The 27888-nt window shown below is 28.5% G+C and overlaps 1 protein-coding gene across 1 annotated transcript in view; it reads right to left on the reverse strand.

The window, feature by feature from the left end:
• LOC107443191 (FRAS1-related extracellular matrix protein 2) overlaps positions 1 to 27888 on the reverse strand; it is a 76709-nt gene that overhangs the window by 20037 nt on the left and 28784 nt on the right. Inside the window, exons 4-14 of the mRNA XM_087165637.1 lie at positions 21979 to 22125; positions 17192 to 17422; positions 14140 to 14265; positions 13706 to 13954; positions 12524 to 12673; positions 8860 to 9069; positions 6514 to 6711; positions 5081 to 5245; positions 4038 to 4220; positions 3815 to 3945; positions 2144 to 2296 (exon numbers count right to left, since the gene is read on the reverse strand). Coding sequence (XP_087021763.1) covers positions 2144 to 2296; positions 3815 to 3945; positions 4038 to 4220; positions 5081 to 5245; positions 6514 to 6711; positions 8860 to 9069; positions 12524 to 12673; positions 13706 to 13954; positions 14140 to 14265; positions 17192 to 17422; positions 21979 to 22125 — 1943 coding nt within the window. The remainder of the gene's footprint in view (positions 1 to 2143; positions 2297 to 3814; positions 3946 to 4037; positions 4221 to 5080; positions 5246 to 6513; positions 6712 to 8859; positions 9070 to 12523; positions 12674 to 13705; positions 13955 to 14139; positions 14266 to 17191; positions 17423 to 21978; positions 22126 to 27888) is intronic.

A 27888-nucleotide genomic window follows, 5' to 3' on the forward strand; every position in this document is an offset into this window, starting at 1 on the left:
CAGATTGTTCAAGTAAGCGGATAAACTCTATGGAGGAGAGTCAGTGATTTCCTAAATCGTCCGTTTTACTGCATTTTTGGAATTAAATTTTCGCATTAAAAAGTTATTTAAATTTTGAGAGACGTCGTAATCAGTGAGTATGGAAGATGATAAAAAAGATTAATTACGATTCCAGTAGTCTTGGTACAGTTATATGTGCAGTGACTGTCCAAACTGGACTATTTTTTTAAAAGTTTTTACATCATTTTGTCTAGTTAGATGTAGTAAATTTCTAATGTGACCGATGAGCCGTTTTTCCTAAAATCTACTAACACTAGAGCCGAATTCACAATTTCTGTTTCATATGGTCTGAGGTGTAGTAGTTCAATGTGAGAACTCATATTTCATAATAGTGCTAATTTCCAACCGTTTCCTTTTCAATTAAATTAATCTTCAAAGAAAACAAATTTTAGTATTTTAAAAGCTAATAAAGATTTCTTTACGCAGGCGAGATATAATACTTTTTAATATAAGAAGAAAAATGCTACATTAAAATAATAAGCAAATGTTAAATAACAGCCTGTTAGTGATGGCTAATTAATACGAATTCCACAACCGGCTTGCACCAACCACAATGCTGACGCAAAATAACCTAATTCGTAGACGGATCATGGGTTAGAGTCCCCTTGCCGTCAGGCTAACCGTGGGTGATTTTCGTGGTTTCCCTCTCCATGAAACGCAAATGCAGGTTAGTTTAATTAAAAGTCTTCCACGAAGGCAAATTTCTTCCAATACTTGATCCGGGAGTTCCTTTGTCTTCTGAATTAGGTTCAAAATTGCAAGGTTACTGAGTGGAACATAAGCAGTCGTAAACCCAAAAATTGGGTAGGCTGTTTATCGACGGTTATTAAATAAAACAAAATATTCAATTTACAAATTTTATTCTTGATGACCTAATAAAAAAATAGAAATTATGTATTCAAAACAAATTGGAAAAGAAAAAAGCGTTTCACTTCATCAAATTTTTATACTTTCTCAGATTTTAATTTGATTAATATAAGTTATTATTTAACACTAAACAAAGTAATAATTAGAAAACAGTCAGTATTGCCTAAAAAAAAGAAAATTTTAACTATAGTTTGAAACAATATTTCATATTTCATGAGCTTTGACATTGTATTTAAAATATTATCATTTATATATATATAAAAAAAACGTCTTAGAAAATATCATTAAAAGGCTTAGATTTAATTCAAACAAAGAAGTGCGTCCTTATTATTTCGATACACTAAGGTATTACTTGATACAGAATTTTACGCAGTTCTGGACATAACGTTTAATTATACAAAGTAACAATAGGTATTAAATTTGAATTACAATTATTAAGTCTGCATTTTCGTCAAACTGCGGAGTTAACTCCTATATGAACTCCAATAAATAAATGAAATTTCTCATTTTAAAGTAATTTTCGCTATTTGGATTTTACTTCTAATACACGAGAAATATTCACCTGTTGTTCATTTCAGTCACGAGGGCAAAGTTTTCGTCATTGAATGCATTGTGAATATTATATGAAACTATTGATGATAATAAATTATTTATGAGCTTTTTACGATTATTAGATAGATTTTCAACATACTATAATCACTCGTCGTTAATGTTTCAAATAATAGTAATAATGTCTATTATTGTGATGGCTTATAGACTTTAATCCTTTTCTACCGTATTACGTTATACATATAGTAGTCTTATCGGGAGGAACTAATATTTTGTTGGACGAACTTAATAGTATGCAGGAAAGTGAAGAAATTAATTATATATAAAATAATTCTTTTTTTCGTTAGAAGGAAATGCTCTATTAAACTTTTTAACACAATTTGTAAAATATAATGGCTAAACGTAAATGAAAGAATATTGCTCAGTACTATAGAATGATTTATTTTCTTTTTTTGCTGTTGTGGTTTTGAAAGCAGGCATGCAACTGAAAGAAAAAAAAACAGAACTTTGGTTAGTTGCGAAAAGTCGTTCGATCGCAAAAAGGGTTAATACTTTTTCAACGATTTTGGTAATAGAGGATTTTAAAAAAAATGTCAGTCAAGAGGGACTTACCGTTATGCAAATGCATAACGGTAAGTCCCTCTTGCATAAAGGTATGCATACTTACCGTTATGCAAATTACAGGATAGCCAGATATAGGCTCTTTATTAGCTTTCTCAGCATCGTCGTACTCACGAAGGGACACAATCATAGGCCTTTTCGGAAAGGTGACATCAGCAACGATATCCATTTCTTGAATGTATACAATGGCTTTTGGATCCTTTTTAACAGAAACGAAATCACAGAAAAAAATTTTATTTTACAAACATAGTCTTAAAAAATATAAGTTTTTACCCAAAATCCTACTCGGAGAAAGAAATTCTGGCAAAATTAACAAATGGTATGGCAATGATATTTTTGGGAGAAGAAAAAAACCATAATTCTGATAAAACCAAAATGTATGGTATTTAAACCATTCATTTAGTGATTATCCCGTTCATATGGTAATGGATTACCAAAAATTCTGGTTTTCAAAATTATAGTTCTTAATAACAAACATTTAGTAAAAAATACAAAACTGAGAAGTAAATTTTACCAAATAAAAGAAAATTATTCCATATGATCAAAGGTATTATTATAGAGTTCCTAAATGATTAATTTTACAATTAATCATTTAGGAATTTTAATTTTTCCATACTTTATGATTAATTTTACAAAAATCCTTAACAAAGTGGTTGGTCAAAATATGGTAAATTTTACCAAATTCTGATTCTAATTTTTTCTGATTGTATTTTCTTAAGATCTATTCCACAAATTATTTATCTCTTAAAACCTATCTTAATGAACCATATTTAATTAAAATAAACAAATAAATACAGTTGATATTGAAAAATCAATTCCGAAAAATACATCCTTTCAAGTTAATTTCTTTTAAAACCATTGACTTTTTCTTATTTAAACATATACATTTTTGACAAAATGAGCTACTTTAAATACATTGCTGCTTTAAGAATGTCTCGATTTCAATGATTCATAGAAATTGAATTATTTGAATGCTTCTTTAAACTTATCTCTTGTGCAAGTGAAAAATTGATAAAACCTGGTCAACAATAAGAGTAACCTGAGACAAAAGTGGAAAGGACATGTGCTGTAACGTTAGTATCACAGCGACTATAGCAGATCTAACATTCGGGATTATAAGGGGATGTGGAAAGAGAGTATGACAAATTTGTCACAAGTTGTCCTTAATTAAAATAGAGGTGCTGTTTAAGACCCTATGCAAAAAAAATCCTGCTAAAACAAACTCAATGAAAATTTCTGTAAATGCTACTTAGACCATAGAAATTTTATTTTTAAAGCAGAAATAATAATTATATTATTTGTAAAATTTCAGTGAAGAAAAGTGCTTCTTATAAGTGGTCATATCGTATTATTTTTTAGATGAAAAAACATACAGTCTGTCTATATAGTAAACTAACGAATCACTACTGGAACTGAAAGCCTCAAAACCTGTTTGATTGTCAGAGAAGATAAAGAGGGATTGAAGGGAGATTCTTCGAAACACTTCCAATTTCCAGCAAGTTATTAAGTTCGTTTTAAAATTTCCATTCCCTTCCTTTCTCATTAGCCATTCGACAGATTTCGAAAGCGTTTTTGTTTCTTCCATGCTTTAAAATTGGTTTGCAATATCTTATGCACAATCTTTTTCATTCCCTTTTTGACAAAGATCCATATATTAAGGATAGTGATTACGGAGCACCTTAGAGTGGATTTTTTTAAACATTTAGTGTGAATTTACTTTTATGTCAGCAACCATATTCTTATCCGGCTTAAGGTGAAGAGTAAAAGCTTCTCTGTGCTCTTTTTCTTCATCGTACAAAATTTCAATTTCAACCATCAGTTGAGATACATTAGGCTTGAACTTCAATTCTGAAAATAAGTAATAAGCAGATAATTGCATGCATCATTTATATAGTTTACAGTTAAATATTAGAATATGAGAACATATTTAAATTCGATACCTTTTGAATAAGGAACATAATCAATTCCAGATTTAGCAGATCCATCTTTAGTATGTGCTCTGATTCGAGAAAGTTTTGATTGATCACCCGTTCTTATTACAGGAATTTGCAATATTGAAGTTTCTTTAGGATCTTGCGGTTCTTTGATTGTGTATCGATTTCTTTCCAGTTGTATAATTGATTCTATAAAAGTACGAGAATCAGAAAGTGTTTAAACTAACAAAATTTCGTATATAGGATATTAGAACGTTAATTTTTACAGTGAACAAGGAAACACTTTAGCACAAAAGGCACAAGAGTCTCATAATTAGTAAAAAAATTATTTTAATCTTTCGTAAAATTATTAGTAATTGTATAATATTACTATATTAACACTGCAAAAAAATTTTTTCCCGGTTGCACGCAACAGACCTTCGATACTTTCGTGTCACTGATTTCAAATCTACTATAGGTTTGTTATTTATTGTTTATTTTTTGTCAATTGTGCAAGCTTAAAAACGTTATAAATAACAGGGAATCCCATAAATGTAGTGACAAACTTCTTGGGAGTTAGACATCATGTAGATTAAATTTGCATAGGAACCCATACCCAGAAAAGTCATCATAAGCTGTTAGGGGTGCTAGCCTAGTATGAACTATTTCTTCGAGTGTTCCTGAACAGTTCAAGAACACTAGCTGCGTATGACGACATTTTCGGGATTTGGGTTCCCATTCAATTTTATTCCTAATGACGTGACCCAACTCCCTTAGATGTTTATTGAAACAACTGGGGAATAAAAAATGTATTCCCCAGTGTAATGTTAGTGAAGCTAAACACTTTTAAGATTTCCAAAAATGTTTCTTGTTAAATTTATTAATATTAAGTTGAATTCATAAAAAAGTTTACAAAAATTGCTCTTTAAACCATTTAAATTTCTTAATGGATTTTTATATCTGGAAAGTAATTTTATGACTTATTAAAATGTGAAAGCATAATAACAACAATAATAATTATCATAGTTTGATTTAGATCTAATTGCTTAATAAAATTTCCGAATACTTACTGTCACTCACGTCTTTAATAGTAACAAATGTAACATTTCTGTGTCCCACAATTGCTCCCTGAGCAGATTTGCTAACAGGTGAACCTAATACTAATCTAAAATTTTCATCTCCTTCAAAAACAGTATCATCTATAAGGTCAACTGAACAAACTTTTTCAATTTCACCTATAACAAATTGTTATAATGAACTTGAATGCAATATTTATATTTAATGAAAGAAATGAAGCATATTTTTATACTTTTACCAAAATATTTAAAAGAGTTAAATAAACGATAATTTAAATTTTTTACAAGTTAAAATAATTATACTTATTGACATATGTATGATAAATCAAGTAGAAATTTCAACTGACTTGTCTGTCGATAAACAAAATTAATTAATAATTTGACTAAGAAATAACCATTTGTAGTTTTTTTCAATATTGATTTTCGACGCTCAATTACCGTGTGCTAAGACATAAGGACATTTCTGGAGAAAAAACCACAATTTTAGTAAATAAAACCAAAATATACTATTTTTAAATCATTCATTTGATAATTTTTCAGATCTTATTGTAACGGTTTACCGGAAATTCTAATTTTCAGAATTAAAACTCTTTTTACCACACATTTAGTAAAAAATGCAAAATTGAAAAGTAAATTTGGTTTTTATGCCATGTTTAAAGTATAATAATAAAATTATTGAATTTTACCACATTTACCGAATTTTATCACATGATACATAAAAATATTTTAGAGTTAATTTTATCAAAATCATTACTAAAGCTCTTCAGTAAAAATTTACGAGCTTCTTGTTGTTCCCGTAAGGTCAGAAACATGGTAAATTTTATTATATTCTTGTAGTTTAGACAATAATTTTTTCTCAGCGAATAGATAGGGCGAGTTTGTCAATTGTAGAAACAAAAAATTGGTGGACTTATTAAGGCAGTTTTTTGAAGGCTTTATCATCACATGAAATAACACTCTTTTGTAAATAATGGGCAATTTTCGTAACTGGTATGAATTTTTAACAGTTATTCATGACTGTTAACTCAATCTAAATCTATCATTAGCCAGCCCTCCCCAGGCAAGTTCTAATACCGTAATCCGTATTCTGTAAAACCGTCTGGTTTTACAGTAATAATTACCGTAAAATCAATCATTATTCAAATAAATAGTATCGTAAAAATTACGGTATAATATATTACAATAAAAATGGATTTAACTGTAAAATGGGTTTTGTGATGAAGTACCAACACCCAAAGAACTGGTACTTTATTCAGTAATTTGATAAGCATTTTTTTTTAACTTTTAAACTCATGATATACATTCTAAACAAAGATATTAAGTAGCGAAATTAATTTAACCTACATGAAAAACAACTTACGTTAATAGGATTTGAGAAAATTATTATTAGTATAAATTAAGTAAATTTAAAATTACCAATTACTAACCAGGTTGAAAAACAATTAGACTGTCATCTGTATTTGGTCTTTCATGGTAATCAATGGCTGCTTTGGCAGTCATTTGGCGAGTGTAACAACGTACAGCAGCAGGATGCTTCAAGTCACCCGTTCTGATGACCATAGTGTTTAATCGGCTATCATTTTCAAATACAACATACTCAGAATCCTTAAACTGAAATTTTGGCACTGAAATAAAAACATATATATATTTATCTTACTATAATAATCATATTTATTTATTAAATTTTTCAGGAAAACGAATTTTAATAAAGATATGCACACTGTAAAAATAATCCGGATCAAATTTCAGTATAAAGAACCGGCACTTTGGATGCATCATTAGCAAAATCCATTCTACCATAAAATCCATTTTTACCGTAAATATTATATCGTAATTTTTGCAGTAATATTTATTTATTGAGAATGATCCAGTGATTTTACGGTAATTATTACTGTAAAAATAACATATAAAATTTTTCGTTTCGTAGCATGTTTCAATAAAAATGGATTTCTCTTTAAAAAGTATCGGACCCCTATGTGCCGGTACTTTTTCTCTAATTTGATTCGGCTTTTTTACAGTGTATGAGGAATTATAGGGATTTCCACCCTCGGGGGTCACTTCGCTCACTAATCTCCATGACTGATTCAAAATTCTTTTTTCTTTTTTTTTTTTAAATCCAAAATTATCAGAAAATATCCAAAATCCTGCTTTTAAAATGCTTATATAATTTTTATTTTTCATAAAGACTCGTTAAATATTTTTCCAGAAAGATTATTTATCAATAGTGGAAAAGGTTAACTTCTGATATTGCCGTAGAATTTTCAATTCGTATTCTGTATTCATTGTTTTAATTGAATACGTTGAGTATAAATAATTTCGTGTAAAATTAATCAAAAAACAAAAAATTATTTATTAAAATATGAATGGGACTTATTCGATGTTTAATGACCATAAAACGTTAAATTATCTCATCATGATAAATTGTTAAATATTTATAATTATTAAATAGCTAATTGTTTTTATTCATCTATTAAACATTGAATGATGTATTTTGCTCTTTTGTTGACAGATAGCATGGAAATGGAATCATCAAAGAGTAATACATTTTAATATATGTAACTGTTTCCGAAACAGAACTTAATGAAAATAATTTCTTGAAATGTCCAAAAATGCATAGTTGTTTAATCTCCATTGTTCTCACTAAATAAGCAAATTTACAAAACTGGAGACTGTCAAATCTTTTTGGTTTTCAATAAAAATAATTCAAACTCACGACTTTTCGGTTTCCTTAAATCGTTTTTTTATTATTTTTATTTCAATATAAACTGCCCTTTGCAAGTCAAAAATTACTGTTAATTGCAAATATTTTGTTGGGACCACGTTGATAAATTTTTGACCATATATACATTAATGCAAGATAAAAAGAAAAACAATTACATGAATTATAAAAATTGTAATATCATTCCATTATATCTTTATTTAATTGATAATCTAATGCTAATAAATCCTTTGAGCATATTTTTGCCATATAAGAGATAATATATTTAGAAGCTGATTTAGAAAAATATATATACATTATAAAGTCAAAGCCATTTATTTATGTCTCTATTCATGGTAAATATTTAAAAAGAATGTGTAATATAAGTGATGTCTGAAATCAAGTAAATAAAAACAAATTTTATTAAAAATTTCCTGCTTGCTATGGATTCATTTACGATTCCATTTGCTACGGATAACGCATACATTTTATTAAAAAAAAGTGTTAGAGACCATTACTATTTTAAATTAAGCGCTTACACCTTTAAGACATCGTATATGATAAATGGCGAATTTTTGAGAAGTTGATAAACAAATAGTAAAGGTTCATGTAGTAGATAACAAATGAAAAGTTGTCTTTTCGTAGCCTAATTATATTTTTCTTTTAGTTGGTAAAATAGCTGAAAAATTCAAATGAGTACATTTTACAGTTTACAATGTACAGCTTCTTACAATTGTGCGCAAATTTGATCCCCAAACCTTAGAATATATATAAATTTTCTTTAAAAAAATTGAAGAATGCGTTAAACACCTTATGCATAGTTAAATATCTCCTAAGTAACATCTGCGTGTATGCATTCAAACATCTTCGAATCTTCTTTGCAACTTATTGTTAAAAAAAAGTTAAAATTTTTTCAATAACACCCATTTTTAAATAAAGCTATGATAAAAAAAAGGTAGAGGACATTAAAATTTGCTTTTCGTTTGTGATGGAAAACCTATTCAGTCATCGATTAATTATAAATAAGCAATAAATAAATTAAATTAAGTAATTATAAATGCACAAAAGTATTTACAGTCTGAAGAAGAGTCGTTAATAAAAACAGTAGCTTTATCAGGAGCTCCTAATACAGCATTCATAGGCATTCGCAAAATCAATTCAAATGATTCTGGACCTTCCAAATGTGGTTGCCCCAAATCATCAAGAATGGTCACGCGAAAGGTCTGCATTGTTGTACCAGGGGCGAATTCGATCGTTTTTCCAATACCAATGTAGTCTTGCCCAGCTGAAAAATTATTAAAAATATATTATACATAGCATATCAACTATTAATATATGCTTTTTCGTAATGACCACCCTAAATTTAAAATCTTTCTCACAAATAAAATAAATTAAAAGCATGCACGTTAGGTGTCGTATGTTCATGTTTAAAGTGAAGAAGAACAAACATGCAATCGAAATCTATCGATTCACAACACTACACAACAAGGCGAAACTAAAAACCTCAAACCTGTTTGATTGACAGATGAAACAGAGAATGGGGAATATTAAAACACACTTCCAAGTTTTATTAGTCAATTAAATAGTTTTTATTTTCACTATCTTTCTTCTCAATTGCTACTCAAAAGATTTCCATAGAATTTTTATTTCTTCCTTGATTTAATATTAATTTGCGACCGTTTTACGCATATTGTTCATATTTTCACTATACTGAAGTGGGAGACAGGATTGAAAACATTAAACCTTTTTGATTGTCTAGTGAAACAGAGAAGACTTGAATGGGGATTGGTAGAAACGGCTTCAAGCTAATTTGCTTTTTTATGGTGTCAAACTGGTTTTGATATTTTCACTTAACTTGATAGCGCTTTGTTTCTTTCTTGTTTAAGAGACCTCTCTCCACCCCACCAAATGAAAAAGAGCAGGTGGAGATAGGGAGAATTTAAACATTTTTTAACAATCATCATTTAAAAAAAAAATTAATGCCGGATATTTACTGCTGGTCAACACGGCAGTATCCCTATAAACCTAGTAAAATACAAAGCCTCATTCAATCAGAATTTATAAACAAGAATGAGTGGTATTTAAGACTCTGTATAGACTTTTATTTTCTGACAAAATTATACCAAAAGAAAATTATATCCAGCTGTCACTCTTTTTTTTCTAAAGAAGTTCAGTATGATATAATTGATTTTTTTTAAATAATTGATAAACATCTTTGTATTTCTATAATTTAGATTATTATAGTTTTATAACATCATCTAAATTGCCTGTTATTAGTTCAAATAATAATAAAATTAAAATTTTAAACTCTAAAATCAGAAAAGGTCTTGTAATATATATTACCTATCTAAAAAGCTTAACCTCATAATTTTTTGCTTAACATTTTTGAGAAAAAGGTACACTCGAATAACTGTCTTTCATCAAAAGTATATCAATAATTAAAAAAAACGCTAGATAAAACTAAAAAGTAAAAACACGAAGGACACGAATTGTTACTTTTTAATCATTTTTTGCACAGTTCCTAATGTACATACTTTGTTTACATTACTTTTTTTCACATCACCTACATCATATTTCATGAAAGTAGTTGATCCAGCTCCCTTAAATAGGATCAAAAAATGGCATGTCTTTAGATCATCCTCAGAGCCCACTAAACAGCTCTAACGCGACGTAAGCTAAGTACTACTACTGCATAACATTTTAATAATAAATTCTAATTTGTTAAGTATCGTTTTATGTAAGGGTAATCTAAAGTTTTTATTTTAAGTTTAAGTTTTAACCCTATCCACCTTCTGCTGTTACTGGATCAGATGGTCGATACTGAACTGTCACTGTAGAAGACATGCTAAATTACTGTACACCAAAACAAGGATTTCTAAAGATATTTTAAGGAATAAGCAATCAAAAACGCGTTTTGACCTTCTGCTGTTACTATATCAGATGGTCGAGTCTAAACTGTCACTCTAGAAGACATACTAAAATAAACAACTGTACGCCAAAAGAAGTTATAAGAATATTAAGGAATGAGTAATCAAAGACGTGTTTTAACCTTCTGCTGTTACTAGATCAGATGGTCGAGTCTAAACTGTCACTGTAGATGACATACTAAAATAAACAACTGTACGCCAAAAGAAGTTATAAGAATATTAAGGAACGAGTAATCAAAAACGTGTTTTAACCTTCTGCTGTTACTAGATCAGATGGTCGAGTCTAAACTGTCACTGTAGATGACATACTAAAATAAACTACTGTACGCCAAAAGAAGTTATAAGAATATTAAGGAATGAGTAATCAAAAACGTGTTTTAACCTTCTGCTGTTACTAGATCAGATGGTCGAGTCTAAACTGTCACTGTAGATGACATACTAAAATAAACAACTGTACGCCAAAAGAAGTTATAAGAATATTAAGGAATGAGTAATCAAAAACGTGATTTAACCTTCTGCTGTTACTAGATCAGATGGTCGAGTCTAAACTGTCACTGTAGATGACATACTAAAATAAACTACTGTACGCCAAAAGAAGTTATAAGAATATTAAGGAATGAGTAATCAAAAACGTGTTTTAACCTTCTGCTGTTACTAGATCAGATGGTCGAGTCTAAGCTGTCACTGTAGATGACATACTAAAATAAACAACTGTACGCCAAAAGAAGTTATAAGAATATTAAGGAATGAGTAATCAAAAACGTGTTTTAACCTTCTGCTGTTACTAGATCAGATGGTCGAGTCTAAACTGTCACTGTAGATGACATACTAAAATAAACTACTGTACGCCAAAAGAAGTTATAAGAATATTAAGGAATGAGTAATCAAAAACGTGTTTTAACCTTCTGCTGTTACTAGATCAGATGGTCGAGTCTAAACTGTCACTGTAGATGACATACTAAAATAAACAACTGTACGCCAAAAGAAGTTATAAGAATATTAAGGAATGAGTAATCAAAAACGTGATTTAACCTTCTGCTGTTACTAGATCAGATGGTCGAGTCTAAACTGTCACTGTAGATGACATACTAAAATAAACTACTGTACGCCAAAAGAAGTTATAAGAATATTAAGGAATGAGTAATCAAAAACGTGTTTTAACCTTCTGCTGTTACTAGATCAGATGGTCGAGTCTAAGCTGTCACTGTAGATGACATACTAAAATAAACAACTGTACGCCAAAAGAAGTTATAAGAATATTAAGGAATGAGTAATCAAAAACGTGTTTTAACCTTCTGCTGTTACTAGATCAGATGGTCGAGTCTAAACTGTCACTGTAGATGACATACTAAAATAAACAACTGTACTCCAAAAGAAGTTATAAGAATATTAAGGAATGAGTAATCAAAAACGTGTTTTAACCTTCTGCTGTTACTCGATCAAATGGTCGAGTCTAAACTGTCACTGTAGATGACATACTAAAATAAACAACTGTACGCCAAAAGAAGTTATAAGAATATGAAGGAATGAGTAATCAAAGACGTGTTTTAACCTTCTGCTGTTACTATATCAGATGGTCGAGTCTAAACTGTCACTGTAGATGACATACTAAAATAAACAACTGTACGCCAAAAGAAGTTATAAGAATATTAAGGAACGAGTAATCAAAAACGTGTTTTAACCTTCTGCTGTTACTAGATCAGATGGTCGAGTCTAAACTGTCACTGTAGATGACATACTAAAATAAACTACTGTACGCCAAAAGAAGTTATAAGAATATTAAGGAATGAGTAATCAAAAACGTGTTTTAACCTTCTGCTGTTACTGGATCAGATGGGCGAGACTGAACTGTCACTGTAGAAGACATACTGAGATCAGGACCAGTGCGCGAAACAATGATTTCTATATAGCCATCACTTTCATCCACAAATAATTCACTTTCAGCTAAATATATTGAAGGCACTGTAGAAAAAAAGAGAATATTAACCTCACTTACTTTTATCGCATTATACATAATAGTAAATACAGAAACAAAGTTAATTCTCGGATCAAATACCAAAAGAATCAGGTATAGGAGCTGTCGGAATGTTGCCATACATGTGAAAGTTTAAAAAAAATTACAATAAAACGTTATGTTATTCCGACGTAATTGATCACTGAAATCGTTTATCACTTTAACAGACAATTTTCGTCTGAAAAAGACCTGTGATATGATATCCAAGAGATACCTTTAGAAAATATTTATAATTATGATAAACGTTATATGTTTACCCTTTCCCTTACCTTATGCATATGTTACAAATTCTCGATATTTTTTTTAATTACGTATGAATGTAAATTCAGTAACAGCTTTTTTCTCTGATCAAATAAAAAGAAATTTCAGTTATAGTTGCTATCAAAATGTTACAATGCAGATAAAATTCCTTAAGAAATTTTGCTAAGTGTTACGCTCTCCGATATGAGCTATCTCAGAAAAATGTGTACATCCGGTAGTCTGGTCTGTTGATGAAATCAGTATCGACTTCTGTGTAGGTCGTAAAACCTTTCATATTATGGTTTAATTCTTGCTACGTGTTACAGTTAACTACTTTAACGCATTTCAAACTCACATGCGTTTGACGTGAATGTAATGGTCATTTGAAATATGCTATGATTAATTAAAGTTTTCTGTCTCAAATTCACGTGTTTTGTTTTTTATAAGACCACTTTCTCACATTTGTTTTTTCACAAGTTTCATCTCAATTGGCAACCACAATGAACTTAATATTGGTCAAAACAGGGTAAATGTAATTACATCTATCTCGAATATTAGTTAAATTTGTTTAATTCGTTTAAAAATTATTTTCAAACTAAAATTATGCTCCTTATCAAAATATTTAATAATATGATAGAATAGAAGTTTATTGTTGTAGTTTAATGCATTTTCGTACTAGAAAAATCAACTAGTTGATATGAAATATACACGCATTTAAATATTCAATGCAAAATTCTTACCGTCTCTTGGATCAGGCAGGATTTTAATCGTAGTATGGTTATTCTTCCCCAGTTTACCACCCATTAGAGAGCTGAGCTTTACGGTAAACTGTTCTTCTTCTTCATATAATGAGTCATCAATAATGGTCAGTTTACAAAATTGAATTTCTTCTCCAATTCGGAACTGAATGATATTTTTATGATCTTCTGGTCTGTTGATGAAATCAGTATAAGAAAGAATTGGTTTGGCAGAAGTACCTTGAGCTGTTCCTATAAATAAGATATAGAAAAATTAGTCCCGTTCACTTTATTAAAATATTCTTATGGAGTTTACTCCTCAATGCTAAACAGCTTATAGTAAGACCTCCATTCCAAAAAAGTAAAAATGGATAACAAAATTAGAATTCTGAAATTTTTTTAAGTCTGTAGGATAATTTGGAAATAAATTTATCTACCTGATTCGGTAGAACAAAGCACCATCATTTCCTGCGAAATGTCCCCTACTCTCTTTATTGGTACCATAAAATTACCGATATTTTCCTTAATTTCATACACTGTTTCTGGTATAAATACAGTTGATTCTGCAAATGAAAATCTAGTATTAAAAGCACATTTAATAATCATTTCATAGCCTAAATAACATGCTTATTTGTAAATAATTAGTGTAATGATGAAAAATAGATAAACATTTCTTTTCGTCATATTATAGTGTACCAATGAAATATAAATATTACAGTTTGCTAAAATTAAATCTTGTCTGAGTATAAAATTGAACTTATAATAACTATTATTAATTGAACTATATATATATATATATATATATATATATATATATATATATATATATATATATATATATATATATATATATATATATATATATATATATATATATATATATATATATATATATATATAATTATAAGTTCATATAACAAAATAAAACAAAGAAGAACAAAAATAATTAAATAAAATGAAATAGAAAAACTTTTAATGGGAAAACTAAAAAGTTTTCATCAGGACTCCTCCATTACGATAAATGCGATATCTTTGAATAAAAAACAATAATGTGTCTATATTGCTAAAAAATAAAAATACAGTTGAAAATGAGTTTGAAATAAAAGAAAGCAGAAAACATCCTTACCAGCGTGTAGCAAAAGTAAAAAATATTCAAAATATTATATATATATTGAACATTTTGGCCATTATATAAGTATATATATATATATATAAACAGTAGAATTTAAGTGTATGGCTATTTGTAAAAATCAAATGTATAGTAACTTTAAGACATAACATTTGTCTCTATCAAAGTTATTTGTGTCAAAGTGAATTTGCTTTAGCGAATAATAATAAATATTTTTATAGGAAGAATGTATGTGAAAATAGAAAATTCACAGATCCAACACATCATTATAATGCAAGGAGTTATAACAGAATTTTCATTCCGCTATTAAACAAATAAAATCAGGTCAAAGAATAAGTAATCGAATCAACTACATATTAGCAATAAACTTTTTCCAGAAAAATAATATTTATAAAGAGCAAGACATTGATTTCAGTTCATTGTTCATGCTGTTCATTGATTTTAGTTTACCCGTTGTTTTTACAGTTTTAAAAAAATACAAAACGCGACAAACATCAGCATTAAGTCAAATTGAATTTTTAATTAAAGCAAAGGAAAAAGAAATTTCAAAAAATTAAGCAATTTGCAGAAAATGTTTTTGTTTGAAATTTTTTATTGATAAAATTTAGTTCCCTTTAAAATGATTACTGCCCCATACAATATCACAATATCATGGCAGTTTTAGAATTTTCCGTAAAATTTAGAGAGGTGACCCTTAACTTATTGGACTGCTTCCTTTATTTGATTTCTTTTAACTCTGCCTTAAGAACTTACTTTTAATTGAGTCATAATGAAAAAAAAATAGGAACAAAGTATAAATTGTTAAAAATAATAAATTTTTTATTCGAATTATTCTAATATATTCATAACCAGATGCTTTTAAATTGATATATTGCCTATTGTAAAACCAAAATATTGTAACCTAAATCTGTTTCATAACAAAGAGAAGGACTTAGAGCTTTTTCAACTTGAAATAAATAACTTTTACTATTAGTTGAGTTTCAAAAAACTCCATTAGGTGGTACCAGTATGCAAACTTTCCTAACTCACTGTGGTCGTGGTGTTGTATACTCTTTCCATCAGTCTTAGAGCATACGACTACAGTTATAAGGTTCCGAGTTCGATTCCAATCATGGACAAACAAAATGACATTTTTCTTGCACATATTCCCTACACTGGAGACAAAGGACAACGAACAGTCTACTTTCTCACTTTTTGACCGGTGGCAACAGTATATCATCTTGCTTTGTTCCATGATTCGCTTTGATTCGACACACTGAGTCTCAAACAATGTCAAAGCTTGAACTGAAGATAACTTTTACGAGCATAATGTTTAATTACTATTAATCGGCAGATATTTTATGAGAAAAATTTAGGAGCAGAATTGTATTTTTAAGGTCAATCTAGCTTTTATAATTATTAATTTTATTTTAACGATCAGTTACTGGAATACCTTTTGTCGGTCACTAACCGTAATCTGACAATGAAATGTTTTAGAGTTTGATCGATAACGTTTGAATCTAACATTATTTTAATTAAATTAAATCTCTTCTCACAGATGATTCGGATATTTTACTATTTATATCTTTAAAGCAATCATTAATATGATTCACTTAAAATAATGCATATTTTGCATAGATGCAGTAATCAAAACTTTTCGAGAGTTTTTGTCTAATTAAAAGGCAGTTTAAAAAGCAATAACATGTTTTGCATGTTTTTGATTAAAAAAAGAATACAAAATAAAATAAGTGACTGTAAAATAACGAAATAAATTAGTTGTATTGTATTAGGGGGACTGGAAAGTAATGTCGTTTCGGTGCATTTGATACTTGTTATGAAGATTTTAATTTTTATCAATAATGTATTAACCCTTGTTAGCAACAACCTTTCAATGCCGGATCGAAAATGAATCAAAGTAGATTGAAAAAAAAAATGAATTGGTTTTTAAGACTAGCTAAAATATCTGGCGAATATTTAATGCGCCGAAACAACATTACTTTCTAGTCCCCATAATATATGAAAGAGTTTCCACCGAAACCAAATTTAGCTATCCCTATCAATAGCAGGATTCTTATAACATTTTCCTGACCAGGATGGTATTAAAGCAGTTGTTTCAGAAAATTGAAAAAATATTTAAAAAAAACTGTAGGTGATTCCATTGATTTGTCCGGAAATGTAAATTGATTTAATAGAAATTAATAAATGAACTTGTCAATGAATTGTTTTGTTAGTATACAATTGTGCCTAAAATATCTTAGTATCAAATAGGAATACTTAATAATAATTTCCTTAATATTCAAAAAATCTAGCTTAAACTGCCTCTCCACCTTAAGAATCGATTGCTTAATGTTTCAGTAAATAAACTTATTAAAAAATTTTACCATCTTCTTTATCTTCGATTATTATCTGTGCCAGTTTTGGGTTCTCTACAGCAGCTGACACGGGCTCTTCAAGTTCAACTTCAAAAACTTCATTCCCTTCAAAACGATTGTCATCAAAAATCTTCAATTTCCATTTGGCCTCCGATTGACCAGGATTGAACTGAACTTGATGGGCATAAAAACTATTGAAGTCCAATCCCATCTTGGCTGACACGTTCTTTAAACGCATGCCTGGAAAATAAAAAATATACAAAATTATATATGACTATACAAATGACTATGCAATTATATATGACTATACAAATGACTATGCTAATATAATAATATATGACTATACAAATGACTATGCTAATATAATAATATATGACTATACAAATGACTATGCAATTATATTTGACTATACAAATACATTTAACCTTTTCTACTATATTGCTTTAAATTTATACAGCTGACTTCGAGCCTTGATATATTGTACTACTAATTTCCCCTATAAACATTGTAAATTGTTAGTTTTGTAAGTAGTTAATTGTTGTTAATAATTCTTTGTGATTTTGTACACTGGTGAATATTGGATTTATCAAATTTTCATCGTTTTTTTTAAATAATTAACAAGAAGTCAACTGTCCCCTGCTCATCTTTCTAATCACTTATCACTTATCCCAAGAACATTTCCTCCCTTTTTCTGGGGTTACGTAAGATCGTTATAGATGTAATTTTTAATCTCAGTCTTACGTTTATCTCTCAACTCTACTGGAATACACATGACTGTGACTTTAAACCACAGGCAATCTATCTTCTTTCTTCGGCCGTTAATTTAGAACTTATCAGAATTGATAAATTGGTAAATGCCATCTTTAGTAACAGAAGACCGAGATGGCATAATGTTAAATCTTACCTCTAGTAATTGCAAATTTAAATATATAATATTAAAATTTCCTTCCCAGTTAACAGTGTAAGGTTTATTTTAGTGACAGCAACAGTCTTTGTCACAAAGCCCAACAAGGTTTATAAATGATTAACAAATAAGCCATGCTAGCATGAAACAATGTTAAATTTAACAGTGCTAGTTTACGACCTACGGAGTTCGGTTTAAATTTGCATAGACAACTCTCTCATATCGAAATTGAATTTGCCATTAAAAAACCAGGCTAGAAAAACCTTATGAAATCAAGGCTAAAGCATCATTCCCAAACCAAGAGAAACATTCTCATACCGAAGATAAATTCACCTTCTCAAGGTTTGTTTTAGATTTTATGATTATTATTTGCGCACGCTTTTATATATTTTTTTCTTCCAAACTGAAGAAGTAAAAGTTTGCCTGATCATTGAGTTTTCAGCACAAACAAAATGTTACATTTGAGAACCTGCACCATGCTAGAATAAAAAGTGGCAAAAAGATGGTTTGCAGTAAAAGAAAGAAAAAAGAAATTCTTTTGTCAAGTTTTTTGCATGCCTTTATTCAATCTTTAAGGAAACAAACCTGGCATACTAATATTTCTACAAAGTTTAAAAAAGGATAAGCTTTCTATGCCAAGCAAATGAAAATGAAAATACAAAGTTTGACGTAAAGTTGCCATCTACTGGGTTATATTTTAGTTAAATAATTAATAACCTATAGGAAAATAATTTTCTGTTTTCTGCATTCAGATTAAATAATTTAAAATTTAATATTATTTAAGGTTTTAAAAATTATTTTAAATTTCAAAAAAGTAAATAAAATTTTCTTTCATAATTTACTTAAATTTGATTATTCAGAAAGATCTCTTATATAGCAGGAGTCATTTTCAGTCCATTCCTGCTAATCGAGAGCATAGGATAAAATTTTTCAAAAAGAATAATATTTATTTTTCCGAAATAAACAATTATAATGGATAAATACTAATTTATAAATCAATATGTTTTGTTTTTCCTTTTTTTTTTGTATTCGGAGTAAAAAACATTTCTGAATTAAGAATCTTGTTCTACCATCACGTTTTTCACCTATATAAAACACGACTTTTTTGATAAGGACTTTAAAAGAACGATTTACCTCCTAAGACGTTCCTGTTAGATACAAGATGCGCGTGTATTAACACAAATCGAATATGTTTGTTAAATCGACACACTATCAGATAGCGATATTTTTAGAGCAGTTTAAAAACATCTTACCGTAAGACGGCAGAGTTTGTTTAAAGACTTAGGTCTAACTTTATTTGAGAGGAAAATGGTTGAAGAAAGGAAGTTATTCAAGGGGGAAACGATTATAAATTGCCTTCTGTAACACAAATTTCGAATTCGCTGATGTATATTTTCTTAGAACAAAGAGAGAATTCTTTATTCTTATTTATTTATGTATTTTTGCAATATTTTAAAAATAATACAATATCTTAATTAATGATGAGAATTAAATTAATAACATGAAAATTAATTTAATAAATTTATGAAAATCAATTTAAAAACACAGGGGTACAATTTTTTTGTTATGGTTAATGCAGATACTTGATCTTGTCTAATTCGAATGTGGGGATTTCAAGTCTGAAATTATTTTTACTCCGAAAGTTACAAATTTTTTAAATAACATTTTTAATCTATTTTTTTTTCTACAAAAGTACCAATTTAGAAGCATTATACATAACAGGGAATTTCGTAAGTGCTGCGGCAGGCTTAATACACATCATCAGGAGTAAAATTGCAAGGGAACTCATGTCCGGAAATATCGCAGTGAGCAGCAAAAGGCGCTTCCCTGTAATACGCGTACAGAAAAACATGAAGCAACAGTTCATAATAGGTAGGGGCCCTTAAAAGCGCATAACGACATTCCCGGGAGTGAGTGTTTATGCATTTTAATCCTAACTATGCGTTCTAACTCCCATAGAAATTTTTCACAACACTTATGCGAACTCCTGTTATAAATAAAATTTTTAAGCTTGTACATTTCGACGAAAAATAGACTAAAATTGTCATCTAAAAACAGTAGCTTGCGAAGAGAAACCGATTTGAAATCAGCGACGTAAAAATATTTGTTAAAAAAATCTCATGCAACAGAAAATAAAATAAAAAATGCTCCCCATTGTAATTTTTCAATCACAAATAAACATTATTTTCATTCCTCCACAGCTTCTACTCGCATTATACTGTCAAGGATCGTAAGGATTCTGTGGTATCTGGTCGCCTTGGCGCCTAAAGAGTCGTAGCTAAAGTTTAATATTTTAGTGTTTTAAAACTGTTTTTTAAAATCAAAATTTCGCATATTTAAAAAAAAAATTGAAAAAGAAATGGTTGTATAAAGATGATTTTTTAAACAACCCTAAATATTTTAAGAATACCCTGTTACTAAAAATTTGGATGATGTCATCGTTGCACTGCATACCATCTTTCGATCTTTGATTACAGATTTCTTAAAAATGAAAAGGGGGAATTCTGCAAATTATATAGCAGTTTCTACAATTTAAAAAAAACATTTACGACTGCCAATTATTTTGCAAGTAATCGTATTTAACAAGCAAGGAATACTTAATGATATAAAATAACATCCGTAAAAGCGAAACCTCCATGAAAAAGGCTTCGGCACAAAAAAACAATGCTGCTTGATTACTAATCCAAATGTCTCTTTCCGGTGACAACAATCGTGGATAAATCTCCTGTAGTTTAGAAACAAATCTGGGATTGAAAAATGCAATAATTTCTTTATTGCTGTAGCTGATTCCAATAATAATTATAATCGTTTGATCAGATCAGTTAAAAAAAAATTAACACTTTAAAGCAAACACATTTTAGATCATTTTATTGATTTATTTTTAGATAATAAAAGTTTAAACATTACAGTTATATTTAAGTAATTTTACAGAAATGAAACGCAGTTATAAAGGTAGAAGTGTATTCTTCGAATAGGTAACTAACGCAGGGAACTCCTCGCTGCGATATGCTATACCAGAAAAACAACTTACAGGGAGAACAACATACTCAGATTTAGTAGAGCATCACATGTACTAAGGTCCTGCTCATGCGCATAAGAAGCAAAGTGACAATAAGGAGGTGTGCCACCTGTGAACTGGTATAACTCTATATATATACGGTTGAGACGCTGCCTCTTGCCAACCAAAATTTTATTCTTTCTTTCTGCGTCAAAATGTGTTAGCAGATTTAATCAACTTGGATGATATAAATGTATTCTCAAAAAAATATTTTAACTAATAGTATGATAATGTTTATCAATGAAGTAAAAATACAGATCAAGCCAACAATAAATAAAAAGAGAAAACTTCTCAACTCGTCAACCAAAGTTGGAAGAAGACGAGGGTGCAAACCCGTTTCAAGAAACTCTGTCGCTGTGCCTCTAAATATTGTTTCTTCCTTTATACACCACCAAACCTCGAAGGCCTGGTTTACATTATATCTATGGAAGCTAGCCTTCTTTTCGCAACCAAAATGCAAAAATTCTGGAACAATTTACGATAAAAAGTACTGGCACCCTAAGTGCATCCTCCGTAAAATCCCATTTTTACCGTAAAATTTCATAACGTAATTTTTACAAAAATATTTATTTAGTTACAGAGATACAGCGAGTTTTCAATAAATATTGCTGTAAAAATTACGATATAGCAGAATTTTTATACAGTCAAATTTTATAATAAAAACGACTTTTCCGGTAAAAAGTAGTACTGGTACCCTGAGTATATCTATATAATTTGTACCGTAATTTGATCCGGAATTTTTCACATATAGTAGAAATTTTGTTTTTTTGTGGACCATAACTACTTTACTTTTAAAATATCACTTAAAGTTATACACTATAAATTTTTACTTACCAACAAAAGATGTTTCTCCAACATATCCTCTTCGTAGCAAATTAATATAAAGAAACTCATCCGTTTCCTTAACAAAATATTTATCTTTTTCAAAGCTTATATAAGCCCAGTTAAGTCTGAAACTTTGATTAGACAGTTCATTATTACCTGCATCAGAGAAAAATAAATAAATATAAAAGTTATTAACTATATCAGATAAAAACATACATTGGAAACAATAAAAAATCAATATGAATTTGTTTGGAACAGTGAATAGCATCACTGATGGAATTCTGGTAAAATTACCACAATTTATGGCAAAAAAAATCACGATGATATTAAAACATAATATACGGTATTTAAACCATTCATTTGCTAGTTTCTTCATTCACATTATAACGGGTATAATGTATAACCGTTATGTCATTAATAATCTAACAGTCATAATAGTTCTTATTACCACATATTTAATAAAAAATACAAAAGTGAAAAGTAAATTTAACAGCACAGATGATTTTTGTGACATGCTCTAAGATATCATAATAAAATTATCAAATTTTATCACATATTATAAAATCATATTATATTGTCAATTCTATCAAAACCATTAACAAAGTGCTTCGGCTTTAAATACCAAGCTTTTTGGTGTTCCCATAGAGCTAGAAACACGGCAAATTATACCATATTCTAGTAGTTTTGCCCATACATTTTTTCTCAGTGTAATTCAAAAATAGCTGTTAATTTCCCTTTAAAAAAATTAAATAGTAACTAAAACAGAAATTTTAATGCTATCACCCTTAACACACATTCTTAGATTTCTAGTTAAAAATTATGTCAAAATGCATAACGTCGAAAGCAAGTTGAAACAATATTATAAGTAGAAACGAATTTCTATTTTTTCGATAAATTAACCGGTTTTCTTGTTTTTCGGTACTGTGCCATCTACTGTACAGTATAACATTTTGATAGTATTTAGTTAAGTTTTTAAATAATTTTCTTTTTTGCTTCGAATTTTAGGTTATGTAGTTAGTTTGCGGATATTTTGCGAAAACTTTAAAAATTAAAGATGCTAATTACGCAATATTCTATAGTTTTTTAATGCTGTATAAAGGCAAAAGAAATACTTGAAATAAAAAATTCATTTTCTCAGTTGAAATAAATGTTCCAAGAAATGCATTAAAGTTAATTTAAAAAATTCTTTTTTCAGAAAAAAATATGTCTGTGGTATTTGCTAAAGCTCACTTTATTCATATCATAAAATGCAAATCATAAATCACAATATCATAAAATTCAAATAAATTCACTTCATTTATATCATAATCTATACATATTTATACAAATTTCAACTTATCATGAACTTTAACAGATACTTTAACTTTAACTTTAACAGATACTTAACATGAACTTTAGATATAAGTTCCTAGACTTTTTTATAATTTGAAGTATCTAATTGTTTCAGCATAATAGATAAGCTTTTCCAAACGTTATTGATATTAACATTTCTTATTTAGATCTATTCAAACAATCATTTAAAAAATAACAAAGCAATTTTTTTTAAAAAACTAATTCAAATTAATTATAGGAGCATAGATAATGGACATACGTTATATTTCGAAATTCTTAAGAAGTTTCGCCATATTTAAAATAATACCTACTTAAAATTAGATATGTTAATAAAAATATTTTTGGTCAATTGCATACGAGTTTTATTCTAGCAAAATGTTTTATAGCTGACTTATAATATTTTCTGGTCACACCCAATCTGACATATAAATGAAAATTCAGCTTAGAAATTTAAAAAAAAAATCAATGAACTTTCTTTACGTGAGGTCAAACAATACCATTCATATTATAACACTTAATCGCTCGTAAAAACGGAAAGAAAAGCTATACCAATTATTATTTTTCTTAACAATAAATCCTTATTGCTACCGCGGGCTCATATGACGACTTAAGGTGGGCCATTGTTAGGCTTAAGAATTCAAATTACAAACATAGTTCAATCTACCTTATCATAATTAAGGTTATTCATTGCAATTCTGCAGAGTATTCTCCTTTTCTTGATGGTGGATATAATTGTTATTGAGCTTTTACTAAGCCCATTAACGGAGCTTAGGATGTTTAGCAACAGAGTAAAATAAATTTAATAACGTTGCTGACGTGTTCTTTTCGAACAAAAAAAGGGCTTGTACTTCCTTTAAGAAAATTATCTGAAGAATATTACTTGCTTCAAAGTACATTGAAATGTGTTTTATTGAATCTAGTTAGAATAAATTCAAATTTGAATCTATTCTTAAGACTTTTCAAAGTTTAAGTTTTAAAACCACTTATAACTTGGATTCTAAAATTTTGTAACTAGGTTGAATAAAAAGCATTTCAGTATGTAACTTGAAACAAAAAATACTCATAGATATTAATTAGTTGTTTAATAAATAAATTAGTTGTGTTAATATAACTTGTAAATTAAAATGGAGAAATAGAATCCGTTTTTGTCTGATAGAGATGCTAATAATAAAATTAGAAGCAGATGCGTTGCTAATTTCTCCAGAAATAACAATTAAAATTAAATGAAATAAAAAGAATATTTAAAGTCGAATATTAAAATTATTACATAATTTGGATTAAAAATTAACTACATTAACATGATCTAAATTTTCCCTTAAAACTGAGAAATATATTTTTATCTGGTAAATTTAATTTCTGAGAACAATAAATTCATTACAATAAAACATAGAACAATAAAACCATAATATTGGTACTTTGAACTATTATACGGCACAAATTTGTTGTAAATTTAATGAAATGCTAAACTGAATCATATTTTCCTTCAAATTGAAACACAATTTTAAAATAATCATGTTTAAAAAACACGATAATGAAGGATAACGATTACAATTTAAGAAACACGATAATATGGTTCAACTTTGCATCATATTGTTGCGGAAAATAATAACGATATTATGACGGTTTAAATTAAACGGTCCGAAAGAAACAACACTGCATTGTTATTGCATTTTGTATTTAAAATCTTTTGTTCTTTACTTTGCAAAAAAATTATGCCTATCTCAATACCATAAATGGAGGCAAGTATTTTTCACCAAAAGTGGTTTAGCGAAACGGCAGTGAAAATTCTTGGTGTAGGCAAACCTCAAGAACAGTTTTTAGTGTCGTGTAGCACCAGAAATGTTCTTTTATAATAAACTTTTAATGGAAATTAGTTGCCACCATTTTTGGTGCTGATTACGTTTGTAGTTACAATACGATATAATACACTTAAAATTGGTAAAGATATTTTCCGGTGCAATTAATAAGTCAGAATAATTAGTTTATAATGCATATACACACTAATTCTTAAAATAAACTTAGTTTGTAAATCGTACACTACGTATAGAAAAGAGAATATTAAAACCAATTCGAATTAGGCTTAACATAACACACGTGGATAGAAATTAAATATTATAAAATCATATAATACAATTGTCCACGGAGAAAAATTATTATTTTAAATTCACTGTACTTGTATTGTAATAACATTTATTAAAAAATTTAAGTAAAAAAAAACACTAGAAAAAACCTAATTTTGGTAAGAAAACCAAAATATACATATTTAAAATATTTAAATAATTTGTTTGGTAATTTCACTCTCTATATATAGAAACGGTTTATCGGAGATTCTAGTATTAATAGCTCTCACAATACATTGAGTAAAAAGCAGAAAATAGTAAATTTAACTGAATAAATGGTCTTTACACCACGCTCTAATTTTGTTTCCACATTTACTATCAAACAACATAGTAATGAAACCGTATTTTATTGTTAGATTTTACCAAAATTTACATAATCTGAGACTTCCCTTAACAACACTACTACCATCTTTGGAAAAAAATTATCATGCCTTTTAATTATCATATTTAATTATCATGCCATAGAGCAAGAAACACGATAAGTTTTACCATGTTTTGGTAATTTTGACAGTATTATTTTTTCTTAGCGATTTATATACAGATTTTAGAAAATTCTCTCCCTATCTCAAGTTAAAATGTAATTATCTTTTTAAAACTACAACAAACATACATACATTTTGCAACGACTAATATTTGTTTCTGTACATGCATAGAGCGTGCAAGATAACAAATTCAACCCATAACAATGAACTTCTCTTACTGCGGAATGCTTAGCAGTGCTCAATACAACACCAAACTTAAACAACAGTAAGCTATATGGTAAACTATCTATCTTTGTCATCTGAAGATTTTCAAATGTAGCTAAAATTAGGATTTTTGGAAGTGAAAATAATTCATGAACGGTTTGAAAGTACACGAGCTTGGTAAAAGCAATCTCTTTTAATCGAGTTTAGATTTAACTACACACTTTTAAGTATATATGAACAATTGCGTTGGTATTAATTTAAAATAAAGTGTTTCTTCACATAGTTTTATAGTTTGTTCCACACCGAATTCGGTAGAATTTGGTAAAATATTACATCACAGTTTTTACAGATTAGAAAAAGGTGTTTGTTTCATTAAATTCTAGATACACCTTAATTCTCTACCTCTATTTAAGACACATACCGTATGCAGTACTGCAAAGTACCTCATAGTTATACAACCATCAATTAAAACCCATCTTTCTTTTTTTTTTCTAATCATTTTCTGTAATTCGACTTAAACACATCTATTTAAGATTACAACAAGCAGTATATTACGTAATTCCAAAAATAATGTTTTTCCTTATGCTAATGTCTGTTACAATAATCATATAAAACAACTTAAACTGTAATAATTATTAAGATTTTATGGATAATTCTGTCATTTTAGATGTTCTTTGATATACCGGATGCTACCGGATAGGCATCTAGGTATATACCTGTTAAAATGCGATAGAAAATTAAATAAATAACCAAGATCATTCTTCATTCAAAAAAGTTCCGACAAGTCGTATATACATACATTCTTCTTATCATTAAAGAAAGCCTGCCGCAAGAAGATAAAATATTCAGTGAAATTCCGATGGCCCATAACATTTAGAGGTTTGAGTTTAGATAAAAGACATGTAATTCGTGAAACGCGAAAAGATGTATTTGCGATACGTAGACTGGAGAATTTTAAAAAATATGCTGGTTTTAGAAACTCAAATAGATTAATATTTTATTAAAAAGAATTTTCATTTTTTAAAATTCTTTTAATTCAAAATTTCATTGAAGGTTTCGTTAAAAGTAACAAAGGGAGACATTAAATGCTTTTCACTTTAATGTTTGAACAAGTCCTTGAAAATTCTTAATTCAAAATTTTATAAAAGAGTTCACAAAAAGTATCACAGTGTAACATAGATATAAAAAAGACATTTTCCTCTTACGTTCGTACAAATTTTTAAAATTTTTTAATCCAAAATTTAATTAGTGTTCGTAAAAAGTATCACTGGGATGCCATCAAAGTGTTTACACTCTAATGTTTGAACAAACGCTTGGTACTTTTTAATTCAAAATTTTATTCAAGAGTTCGTAAAAAGCATCAGAGAGAAGTGTCAAAGAGTTATCATTGTAATGCAAGAACTTAAGAAAAAGGGACTCACTATTTTTTTCAAAGCGTAAGAAAATGACAAGCCTTTTTGTCTTGAAGTCTACTAAGACAAAAACATCAATGGAAAAGAATTTTTTACCGATTTCACGATCACTGGTTTCAAATGCAAGAATAGGAATTGGCATACTAAACATACATATTTCTTTTACCCAAGAAAAGAATTATTTACGATTATGATTGTCGAATAATTTCTAAAATAGCCTCTACGAAACATAAGCTGTCACGATTAGTGTTCTAAGTTAAGAATTATGCAAAATTTTACACGCATTTCCTAATACATAATTAAAAAAAGTCTTTACGACAAAATTATTTTTAAATAGAAATATCCTTATGATACTTGATATCTAATCAA

Source organism: Parasteatoda tepidariorum, chromosome 1 (assembly GCF_982258835.1).
Source record: "Parasteatoda tepidariorum strain Cologne lab strain chromosome 1, Ptep-v5.0, whole genome shotgun sequence".
In the NCBI taxonomy this organism is placed as follows: domain Eukaryota; kingdom Metazoa; phylum Arthropoda; class Arachnida; order Araneae; family Theridiidae; genus Parasteatoda; species Parasteatoda tepidariorum.